This window comes from Solanum pennellii, chromosome 7, assembly GCF_001406875.1.
Source record: "Solanum pennellii chromosome 7, SPENNV200".
NCBI classification, from domain to species: Eukaryota; Viridiplantae; Streptophyta; class Magnoliopsida; order Solanales; family Solanaceae; genus Solanum; species Solanum pennellii.
Genome location: NC_028643.1, coordinates 61,532,579 through 61,545,314, shown reverse-complemented (window position 1 = coordinate 61,545,314; position 12,736 = coordinate 61,532,579). Strand labels below are relative to the sequence as shown.

General features: G+C 34.2%; 1 protein-coding gene across 4 annotated transcripts in view; it reads right to left on the bottom strand.

The window, feature by feature from the left end:
* The window catches only part of LOC107026017, a 14,197-nt gene extending 4,364 nt beyond the window's left edge, over positions 1-9,833 (bottom strand). Inside the window, exons 1-10 of one of the 4 annotated variants that reach the window (XM_015226840.2) lie at positions 9,700-9,833; positions 9,437-9,517; positions 7,829-8,384; positions 7,473-7,737; positions 6,346-6,635; positions 5,248-5,433; positions 4,323-5,060; positions 4,132-4,226; positions 3,986-4,045; positions 3,774-3,862 (exon numbers count right to left, since the gene is read on the bottom strand). In XM_015226840.2, the coding sequence (XP_015082326.1) occupies positions 3,774-3,862; positions 3,986-4,045; positions 4,132-4,226; positions 4,323-5,060; positions 5,248-5,433; positions 6,346-6,635; positions 7,473-7,737; positions 7,829-8,244 (2,139 nt within the window). In that variant the 5' untranslated portion in view covers positions 8,245-8,384; positions 9,437-9,517; positions 9,700-9,833. The remainder of the gene's footprint in view (positions 1-3,773; positions 3,863-3,985; positions 4,046-4,131; positions 4,227-4,322; positions 5,061-5,247; positions 5,434-6,345; positions 6,636-7,472; positions 7,738-7,828; positions 8,385-9,436; positions 9,518-9,699) is intronic. The other 3 variants (XM_015226839.2, XM_015226841.2, XM_027918262.1) reach the window with 3 other exon arrangements.
* Between the last annotated feature and the right edge of the window lie 2,903 nt (positions 9,834-12,736).

The following is a 12,736-nucleotide window of genomic DNA, read 5'->3' as shown; positions in this document are numbered from 1 at the left end:
CCCTCTCCCATGCCCCCCCCCCCACCCTTCCACTAGTCAGAGAAAAATGCAGTGATGGGACAAGATAGCCCATAAGGACCAGGTAGTAGAAAGTCAAAAAAGCATGTAAAACTTGAGCTCAAATTTTTTTATGATTTCTTATATAAGCTAAAGCTGGAAAAAAATATTATGACACAATGTTCTTTTTATAATAAAGTGTTCTCTTCAAAGAATTCTTAAAAATACAGAAAACAGAAGCCTCCAACTTCAAAGCATCATTAAAAAGAAAACGGAAAGAAAAGAATTGGTTGCTCCTCCAGGATTAATGGCATGGATAATTAACCAGCTAAACAACACCCACACCCACCCATCCCATCTCCAAAACAAAAAGCAGAAAAAGGAAAGGGGCTTCTTTTATATGTAAATAATCTGAGAAATTGACCAAAAATTGTCCCTTATATTTGCCTTGAGACACAGAATGATCCTCATTTTTCCACAGAAGAACTAATAGTCCTCCTCCTTTGCAAAAGATGGTGCAGTACTGCAGTTTAGTCTCCAAAACATTTCCTGGCTATCACTAATGGTAGCAGCTCACACGCATGTCACACATTTTTTTAAAATCCCCAAAAAAACTTAAATTAGCTTATTTTTATTGCTTGTGTCAACGTTTCATAGGTTAGATAGGGAGATATGATAGGTTCTCTTTTCTCAGAGAAAGAAGTCATAATTATTAGTATCATGGACACACTGATCCAACCTTCAATTCCATTGGTGCACGGTTAAAAATTTGCTCCATTATTCATAATCTCCATAAAATTATTTTTTTGAGGAAGGTAACTTGTCATAATCTCCATAATAGTATGAGCAGATGATTTATTTATATAATCATATTGGCTTTGTCTCCAACCATTATGGTAGAAATCAAAATTAATAACTCGAAATGACAAAATATTATTGGTGGACTATCTGGAGAGAGAGAAATGATAGACGTTTTGAAAATAGGGACAACAACCTGCAGTAAATCAAGCTTAACTGTATTTTGTTGTTCTGTTTTTGGTGTATAAATGTCTACTCCAATGAGACTGAGTGATCTTATCATTTGGTAACAATAACAAGATACCCGGTATAGTCATATTAATGGGGTATGAGAAGGTAGAGAGCGCAGATCTTACCTCTATCATGTCAGGAAGAAAGATTGTTTTCGAAAGACCCCGGCTCAGAATTTACAATTGGGTAATGGTTTAGAATTCATTTTGTGAATTATCAATTCTGTAATGGTTTGTGTTTTTTCTTAACCGGTAACTGATTACTCCCGGTAATAATTATTAAACTATGATTCTACGTTTGATAAAAAATAACAAGCTCCTTGATTAGGTTCCAATGTTTATTTTAATGAGAAGTATCTGTTAAATTGATATAGAATGAATAAATTAATAATTGAATCTTAACTTTCTATAATAATTTAGCATTTCTATAAATGCCGAGTCGAACCAATAACATTCAAAACTGAATCGAACAACCACCACTAACTTCTAGCTAGTACTGCGAAATTCCACTCCTCCAGCTAAGACAATCCCAGAATCCATGTACTTGCAGACACACTTGTTGAGAAAAATATGAAAAAGCTAACAAATGAAAGCGGACGATAAAGTGGCTATTACATAGTATAACATGATTTAGATCAAGCCACGCATAAATAGTGGCATTCGCAAAAGTACAACCATGTGACAACTCTTTTGTTAAAATGAGAGACGGACATTCAAGAAAGGTGCACCATTTTCCAAAGGAGGTGTAGTATAAGTGCTCCATACAAAAAGATAAGGATCATTTTGAGTCTCAAGGCCAAAGATAAGGGACACTTTTGATCTTTTTCTCTAAATAAATTAATAAGCTCGACAAGTTTAAGGACAAAGCATCATACAATTAACACTCCCTAACTCTAGTACAACTTCTCCAGCACACTGCCTACCAACTCTACTACAACTGCTTAGTTCTCATGCACTTGCTACTCATAATAAAAGATACCAACATCATTTTTTGCGCCACTTCTATTTGCTGGTAACCATACGAATGACAACTGGATATACATTATACAATCCTTTCTTGGCTTTTTACTTCAAAAGAAATTTATAAATTAACCTTAGCAATTATCAATTAGTACTGTCCACAATTATAATAGTCACACGCTGGACGCAAAGGCAACCACAACTCCACTCCATACAACAACAACATACCAGTGAAATCAAACTAAGTGGAACTACCTCATGGAGGTAGATAGGCTGCTACCGAAAGACTCTCGGCTCAAGTGCATCAAACCCAAGTAAAAGAAGAAGAAAAAGAAGTATGTTGTGTGGAAGGGAATAAAACAATGCATCATATCTAGCGCCAAACTATAATCCCTCCATTTCAATTTATGTGAAACTATTTGACTGGGCACAGAGTTCAAGAAAGAAAACTTTTAGAATGATCTTAAACATGTCATGACATTTGTGTGACTATACGACTTATGAAACTTGTGGTCTCACGTACCATGACATTTGTGTGGCTGTAAAAGCTTTATATTAGGGGTAAAATGGAAAGTCCAAATTAAATTATTTCTTAATTTTGGAAGCAATCATTCTTTTTTAACAAACTAAAAAGAAATAGGTTCACATGAATTGAAACATGGGGAGTACATAATATTAAGGTAAGGTCTATTAAGAGGTATAAATCTAGTGCATGTCTGAATATTAAGATGTGCATTAAGATTTAAAAGTCTAAAAATTAAGATGTGCATAAAAATCTGAATACAAAATAGTTGACATTGTTTGTGTTCTCAACATCTGAATGTATAAAATTTGTCTTTGTTTAAAAAGCAATAAACATAAAATTATAATAAAACATTAAGTTGATCTAATGTTATATCAATGAAAAATTTTAAAATTTTATATGGCAATATTGGTGGTGACTAACAATGGTGATTTGTGTGTGTCGATTTGGGATGGTGGTAGTGGATAGTATCTTATGGTATAGTGGTTGGCACTAGTTTAACCGCGGTTGTTGGAGGTGGGATGATACTACTAGGCAACTGCGAATGGTTATTGTGAATGATGGTGATAGTTAGAGGAATAAAATGTTTGACTAATAAGGTGTTACTATCCTCAAAAAAAAATGTTGACTAATGAGGGTAATTATCAATAGTGATTAGTTGATGTATTAATGGGTTAGTGGTGATGATGGCTAATTGAGATGACGATTGATTTTGGGCAGCATTGTGGATGGTACGTGATGGTAGTTGTGACTGAAATGGTGGTTGTGGGTGGTTGTTGAAAGTTGATGGAGTAGCAGTGAACTGTCATCTATGTTCACATTATCTAACGAACGTCTTAATTATTCAGACCTACTCAGAACCATTAAGTGGCTGAAAATTAAGAAAAACAAATGCACTAAATGATTAAGATCTGAATGATTCCAGATTCAAACCTTGAAAACAAACAGACTTAATGACTGAGATCTGAATGATAAAGATTAAAACATTCATCAAGTTGTTTGCACTGAGGCCTAAGTAACTTCCCGTAAACAAAAACTTATGAAATGCAAATAGACAGGTCAAAAGTTCCCAATTCAGATTCCAGCAGAAACTATGAGCCCAGTACCTGTCCGTTAAGCAGTTGACAAAGACGGGTATCAATTTGAACTTGTCGCTATAGCTAGATGTTTTTTTTTTGCAGAATAACTAGCAACTTCCAGAAGTAAACTGAAGTACTATGGGGAAATATTACGCAATCCACAAAACAAAATAAAACAGCCATCACCTGCTGCCTTAAAAAGGTTGTATCTATTTCTGATATGAATCGAAAAAGTGGCTCCATCTGCTTCCAGAATGAGCTAGAGAGGGCTTGAGCTGCAATAAATACAGGTCCATCAAAAGAACATATTTTTCAAAGAATTACAAATTAAACATGTCAAATTAATGCTAAAAAGATGGATTGGTTAGCAGGAAAAAAAAAAGGTGTTGATAGTGTACCAGTGTTGGTAACAGCACTTGCAGCAGCCAGAAGTTCTTCATGCCCATCATCTGAACCAACTAAGAGAAATGAAAAGAGAAGTGAACAACCAAAGCGAAGAGTGACTAACACCTATACAATCCAGCTACATTATTGCTATAACTACCTAGAAAATCAGTAGTGGCATTCATTGTCGCTTGTTTCTGTCGTTTGTAAGCTTTACGATCAGCAAGCTTTCTTGTAGGAGGTCGGCCTGCTTTGCTGCATAAATAGTGACGTAAATGAAGAACAGTTATTTCATTTGCATGAAATATGGAAGAGAACCATAAAAATACATATAGGGGGGTAAGGTTCAACCTTTCAGTCTTGTCAAGACCGTGTCTAGAGCTTCTGAGTTGTTTTGCTGTTCCAACATTTCCAAGCTTCTCAACCATCAATGTCATCGGATTCCTAGTGGCGGTAAAACCCCTTCCAGTCCTCCCTTGCCTACGAATACCATCTCCGTGATCTTCCCCACTAGCCCTCTTACTTTTCCTTGGTGGGAGCAGCAAAGACATCTTCTGAACATGGGGCCCAGATTTTTCATCTACCTCGTCAGACCTGTTGCTCTTGTCCTTGGACTTGATTTCCGCAGCCCCAGACTCCTCACTTTCAGAAGCAGCTGAAGAGAAATGATCGCTTTTTAATTTGACTTGTTGAGGGGAAGAACCACAAAGACGCCTTTCATTACTGAGAGCATCACTTGTACTATCAAGAGAAGGGTTTTCATCATTATTGGGAACAATAGGAAAATTAGCCCTTCTTGCGGGTCGAGAGATCTTCTGGGGCCTTTGGCTGGCCCACTGAGCAACAGGCGGTGATGACGACCTCATAGAAGAGGTTCGTTTACGATTACCTGCTCCGACAGCAGATGGAAATCTGCTTGTGCAGGGAGAGGTTTCCCAATCATTAGCAGCAGCTGCCTGTTGAACTACTGCAGATAATTTTGGTGCAACACCTGAAACTGATCGTGGAGCACGAGCAACAGAATTCACTTTTGTACTTGAAGAAGGAGTAGCAGATATGAAATTTTCTCGAGCAGCTGTCTTCGTTTTACTGCATAAATAGAATAAAATGAACATCTAAAGGAAGTAAGAATATGAGGGGATACAAAACAAAGATGGAAATCTCTCATAGAAAGATTCAAAAGCATAATAGCAAAGATGAAATTCCAAAAGTTACATTGTAGACATTCAACCAAAATGAACAAGAAAGGACAATAAAAGAAGTCAGAGTCCCATACTTTTTGATGGCTCTGATCTTCACCCTTTCTTTCTCTGAACCGATAGGCTGTTGGTCTCTTCTATCAATGAGATGGAGACTGTTCTCTTGGTCAACCTTGGACATGGAAGAACGCATTCCTAAAGGCACTTGCTGTGATACACCATCAGCTTTTCCAGTTCCAGTAGTTCCTGGAGCAGCTCCAGGTCTACTTGAAAATAATAAAAGTCAGTTCAAAGTAAAGAACAAGGCTAATGCTTATCAGTTACACTGTAACTAGAATGATCTTGAACAACCAAGGAAAGAAAGACTACAAGTGGGTACAATTGAGTTTGGTATTTCAGTTTGGTAGTATTTTCTTTCACCACCAACATGATTATAAATTTTATTCTTTACAATTCCTAAAAAATATATGATGCCATCTCTTTTAATCTCTAATTACAATATATTAGTTCCCATATAATCTACATGTGAGATAGAGAAAGCAAGTTTCTAAAGTATTCCCTCTTGGATTATGTTCTCAATACTTCATCTAGAAAGGACAAAGCTTTCCCAAATTTCTTTTGATGGTTAAAGCTTGTCCAACTTCAAATACACCCAATTGATGTTTCCAGCACGGTACCAGTCTCTTATTCTTCAAAATGTTTATTTACTATCTATTTCTCTGCTATTTTGCTGTCATATTACTGTTGCAATCCTGTTTCAAAAACAGTTTAGCTGAGGGTTTATTGGAAACAACCTCTCTACCCCAAAGGTAGGAGATAAAGTTTGTGTACAACCAACATGGGTGGGTTGTGGTGCACATGTGGGGTAATTGTTTTTCCGGTCAATGCAATCCTTAGGGAGGTTAGGAAAGTTTTTTCTACTTTTGCCATAGGATTTGCTGCTCTTTGGATCAGTGCTCTCAATATATAATCTATAGCAAGGTTTCTCAGATAAGAAGTGCTTCCAAAGTCCAAACAATACTCAACCAAAGAAAGGTAATCTACCAATAGAACATCAGCAATTCATACATGTATATATGTTCTCATATAAAAAGGGCAGATAAAGACAAATCTAAATCTAAAACGCACACATTGAAGCTGGAGGTTAAATTTGACATAGATATTTGAAACAACACCTGAAGCCATGGGTATCACTAAACCGCAAGCGGCCATCAGCTATAAGACGGGACGGCAATCCTTGCTTTGGTTCCCTTTCCATAGGTTTTGCTGTCGACGAGCTTCCAGTAGTATCTGGCTTTATTCCAGATCGCTTCTTTTTCATCTTAGACTTCTCCCAGCCCTCTACAGCAATAGATGATGTCCGGTCCTCTCCATGAACTGTGCTACTATTTGGAAGTCTCAATATCTCCCTATCTCTATCCATAATCCCAGATGGCCTTGATGGAGTGCTTGCTTGTACCTCCGGCTAATTCAATAAAAACATATCCATCAGTCTTGAGGATCTCGGAACTCATTCCATGCATGTTTGATGAATGAAAATGAATAATTTGAGGTGAAGGAGCATGTTGTCAAGCCAAAGATGACATCAAGAACAAGGAAAGATATTCACCCATCCACAACAAGGAAAAAAGATATCTTAAAAGGAAAATATCTACCTATAAAATAAAATAAAGACAAGGAACTCCAACACAAAACATCCTTCTTATTTTTATTTTTTTTGTTATTTTATAAGAAATACAATTTTATTGATGTGGGAGAATTCTGAATACAAGCACTAACAAAATATTGACAGCCTACACAAAATTATAAATCTCTACAAAAAGGACACCAAATCATTTAAACTAACAGGGCCTCATGGCTGCCATCAAATTGAAAATAAGAAATTCCACAAATACACGGTCATTATCTATCCCTTCGAAAACTTCAGTACTTCCTCAAATGTATGAAGTATTTTAAGTATAGACCACGAAAGTATCTGAAAAGCACTTAAAAATAAACTCAACATTACGCAAGTTAATAAGGTAAGAGTCTATCCTAGCGCTCAACAGCATCCAACTCCATTTAGCAATTTAGACAGCCTAAACCAGCCTTCAACAATATCATGCAGTAATAACAAACGAATCAGGTAAGGATAGAGTCAGTGTCTCACTCTCTAGGTTATTCATCAGTACTGATGCAGTGATGGGAGATGCATTAAGAAAGAGAATCTTAACTAGGAAGTTAAAGTAAACTTCCCAATTTCGAAAAAACTGAATAAAGTTTTAAGAAATTGCAAAAAGAACTGCAAAGGAAAAATACAAACCCTCAGATCCACCATAGAAGTTCGAGTGCGCTTATTAGGAACAGCATTTTTGGTCCTTTTTTCGGACTTCTGTAGCTCAAACTCATAACCACTCTGGGTTCCTATTTTACCAATGCCTGCTCCTGAAACAGACCGGTCACTTGAATATAACACATTGGGTCGCTCATTCGATAAGACGTCTGACCGAGATCTCTTCCTTGATGGAATGCTTGGAAAGCATTTGTTGATCACAGATAAGGATTCAGTGAATATCTTTACACGTTCCCTGATATTTCATTGGAAATAAATCAAAACAATTCTTTATCCATGTCGACCAGGTAAAATAAAGCAATGCAGCTAAGTTTCCTAATAACTACCTTGCTTTAGTACAGCTTTCCCGAAGACCAGCCTTCAGCCGTCTGGCTTCCTCTGGAAAGGGAGAAGAGGATGGTTTCCCTTTAGAAGACACCACAGGAAAATCCTCTACTGGCATGCCTAAAGCTAAACCAGTGAGTCTCTTGAAATCACTGTGCCTATTAAGTTTGTGCTCTGTCACCATTGCTTTTGGATCAAAACGCAAGCACTGAAAAAAGTTAGTGACATCTGTTTGTGTAATTGTTGAAGTACTCCTTGTCGTGTTAGGAAGAGAAGATAAGATTGGATTCTCCATGTTCTCGCGGAAACTAGCGGACCTATCCAATGAAGCAGATGCATATGACCCACGCTGCCCGGTGACATACAATGGTCTATCTGGGCTACTAGAAGATAGATCAAATTTGCTAGATGCTGACATCGCATCAGCTTAAACACGCTCTTTGTATTACCCGCCCAATTGACACAGAGGTGCATGACAATACTCTACAGCATGAATGCATGAAACCCAGCTAACTTTCCCAATAGTGATGATTACAACCTGCAAGGATACCATTATGGCTACATAAGATCTGCTCAGAAGAGTCCGCGGAGACCATAAAAAAGACAAAAAAAAAAAAGAAAATAGCCTAATTAAAGAGTCTAAAAGGGAACGTGCAAAGCAGTAGAACAATTTGTTAACATTCTTTATCAAAAAAAAAACAAATCGTTAAAACGAAGGAGTTTAATGCATATAAAGAAGTTTGAACAAGTATCTACATCAAAACGGAAACGGTCAAGAAGCCAAAGAGATCAATAATACTGAAAAGTCATCCTAAATGCATAATAACCTTTTAAAGTGGTATTTAAGACATAGTGTGACAAACTACGCCACGGTGTAAGCAGGTTCAATATGTGTAACCATGGAATTCCAGAAAGATACAAGCAAGAAGATAAACACTCCTAAACGTTGAAGCCATCAATACTAAGCTGAATAGATAAAGAATTGAAAAAGCGTTTTCCATGACAAAAACTGCCATGCAATCCTCTGTGCATCGACTATCATTCACTAATTTAAAGTATCCAAGCCAACAAAGTGCAAAAACAGCCATTAATGGAGGAAAAGACAGAAGAGGATGACATCTAAATGTTGAACTAGTAAGAAGATGTTGCACATCTAGCCATTCAAACCTTTGAATAGACTAGCAAAAACAATTGAAGTAAACATTTACAATCAATAAATGCTCTATTGCTAATTATTTTTTACCTTTTCTTCAGACTAGCACATGTACCATTAATAAACATTGAATTCAATTTTTTTGTCTTTTTTATCCCCTCATTCACTTATCCATCAAGCAGGGTACATAATTTAGACAATCTTGTCATACTGAGCTTTCTACTTTGAATCATTCCACTGATGCAAGATCCACAGTCTAGTAATAAATCTTCTATGATCAAAACAAATCATAACCTTTCAAGTCAAATGCTCATATTAGACACCCACAATCTCTAGTAATACTCTTATTAATTAGCTTAAACAGAATGCCAAAAATAACAATCACCAGCATCAAAAACAAACAAATAACTTTGACAAATTTACTAAAGAAACATACCCAAAAAAATAAATCTTTTACCTGGTAACTTATACTGTATAAATCCACTTTAAAAAAAAAACAAAAGACCGTGTGATCTGGACAACCTTCGATACCCAAATTCTGAAATGATCAATAAAATACATCAGAAAGTACATCAACTCAGAGTTCAATTAGGGTTTTGAAATTCTCGAATTCTAAAATGGTTATTTATTAAAAAAATCTGGTATGTAGTAAATAAGAGAAAAGCAAACACAAATTCATCGAATATTTGCATAAACGCATGAAAAGAGAGAGGATTATACATTAGACGGCGGACGTCGTCGATCGGTGAGAAGAGGAGATGGTGGAGGGTCGGTCGAGAAATAACATGGATCGTATTTTTTTTCCTTTCACCGGATTTTGGCCCGCTTTTGATTTGAGCCCGGACCAAATTATTGCTAAATTTGTCCCCAAAAAAAAAAGTATATGTCTTGTTAATACATGAAAAATAATTATTTTTTTTAGTATTATCAAACACATTTTTATCTTTTTTTTAACTTTATAAAAAAACTTGATAAAAGTAAATAATAGTTATAAATAATAAATAATTATGCTATTTAATTTGTTCTCAGGTCACATTTATATCCTCTAATGAACTTTTAAGCGTAAATAAAAAGACATTTAAATTTGTATAATATTGAACAAACAGACACGTATCCTACGTGACATTTTCTGTGTCTCTATGTGATGTTGTTATATCACTAGGACTCATGCATGTATATGTTTAATTTTATACAAATTTAAGTATTTACTTGTGCACACCCAAAGTTGAAGAACAAAAATATAAAATGATGTAAAATTAAGTGACATATTTATATATATACTTAAAAAATATATTTGCAATCTACTACCATCTATGTATTATAGGGCACGCTTTGCATGCAATGTTATTCAAAAATAACAAAAAAAATTAAACATATTATTAAAAAATATCATTTCAACACATATATTAATTATTGATTTTTCAAACTTCAATTGAAGAAAAAAAGTTTAGGACTAGATTACGACACATACATGTACTAGCTGCGTTAGCAGCGGCAAATCTAGAATTTTAGGGCTATGGGTGCTCACTATTTTTAATGTAAACTTCTATCAATCAAAGAGCTTAATTGCAAGTCATTTTCCCTTCGGAAAAGGGCCTAAAATACCCTCAAAGTATTGGAAATGGTACAAAATTACCCTCCATCCACGTATTGGCTCCAAAATACCCTTCCCACCCACCTGTTGGGTCCAAAATACCCTTGTCATCCACTTTTTGGTTCAAAATTGACCACTTATTTAACGGTTTTATATTTAAACTATTTAAATATTTTTTAAAATACGTGGCGCTAAACTATTTGTTATAATTTAATTTATTAGTATACTTTATAAATTGATCCACACCCACCCCATTACTAATTAAATCCCTCTAAATTAATGAACCCGTCACATTATTAATGCAAGCTACTGCCAATTGAGTGTTTTTAAAAATTATAGAAGTAAATTATCATACATTCAAGTGGCTAAATAAAAATCACCGATAAATTGAAAAGTCTGACTATGTTCATCTTAATTATTCTTACGTATCAATTATGTGATGTTACTTCATAAGTAACTTTTTTTCAAAATAATATATTAAAGTTTTAAAACAAATCATAAATATTTATAAAATTATATTTAAAAAAAAGTGCATGAATTAATTCGGGATGTATTACTTCTTTACCTTTAATCATAATGTCAAATTCAATTTTGAAAGAAAGTATCCTCCTAAATAAGCGGCTCAACCTAAATTTGATTGGGGCTTCGATTCGGACTCGAATAATTTTGAATGACATTTTCAGAAATCTATAATTTTATCGTGTTTTAGTAGTGTTTATGACGATTTTGATATTATAATTGGATTATTAATTGGGTGAGGTTTAGTTAGTAATGAGTGGGTAGTGGGTTGATTTATAAATTATATTTAATAAATTATAATTATAATCAATAGTTGAACACCAAGTATTTTAAAAAATATTTAAAGAGTTTGATTTTAAAACAATTAAAAAAAGTGGTCAATTTTGAACCCAAAGGTGGATGACAAGGGTATTTTGGAGTCAATAGGTGGATGAAAAGGGCATTTTGGAGCCAATAGGTGGTTGAAGGGTAATTTTGTACCATTTTCAATACTTTAAGGGTATTTTAGGCCCTTGTCCGTTTTCCCTTTAAAAAAAATAAAAATAGCAGGGCTATTTTTTTTCACATAAGAAAAAAAGAGAGTAAAACATGAATGGAGGATCGATCTCACTTGCCATGAGTTAAAAGCACCTTAATTTCAAGCTCTAAACCAAAGGAACCACGCAACTATCTATCCAAGGGTGCTCACCATTTTTTTTATAGTAGCTTTGTTATTTTTCTACTTAATTATGTATAGCTCGAGCTGAGGTCAATGAGTGCTCGAACATCCGTAACATATTACGTAGGTTCACCCCTATGTACTAAACTAGATACATGTATATTAAAAGGAAATTTATGTATATTCATGTATTATTACAACCTTATGCAAGTCAAGTTGGAAGAATCAAAATAAGGAATAATTTTCTGCACTTGAATTAAGAGAAGATTTCTTCCTCCTCAAATTTTCAATATTTTACATTATAGAGATAAATGTCAAAAGTACGTAAACTATCCATTTTTTTGAGTTTCATAATTAAACTACTGAGAGTGTGAGTTTCATACCTAAACTAATCACTTTTTAGTTTGAGAAGCACACCTTAGAGGTGTGTGTAATACACTCTCTCTTTTCTTTGAAAAAAACCTTGACACATGACATTCCACATGGATAGAATATTCCACTTTAACAAAAATTAAATAATAAATTATTAATATTAATAAAAAATTAAAGATTAAAGTATTAGTATCTAAAAAATATTTTTTTTTAAATTTTTTTTAATTATTTTCTTAACCCACTCCACCACTTAACCTCCCCCCCCCCCCAAAAAAAAAAAATTAATGTTATTTTATTTTTAAAAAAATAAAATTTTTTATCTCATCCTATGTAATTGTCCGCTCCTAATTTTTTGTTTTTTTTTTTTATATTTTTTCATTTTGTGTTAGATATGTATGCACATATAATTTTAGAAAAAAAATTCTAATAGTGTACCGAATATAACATAAACAAGTAAAAAATTTAAAATATCTTGCGGTGGCAAGTAAAAAATATTTTTGATATTTATATATCTAACACAAAATGAAAAAAAAAATTAAAAGAAAAGGGCTAGGTGAGGTGGATAGAATTATTTTTTAAAAAAAATAAAATAATATCTACACTTTAGTAGTTGG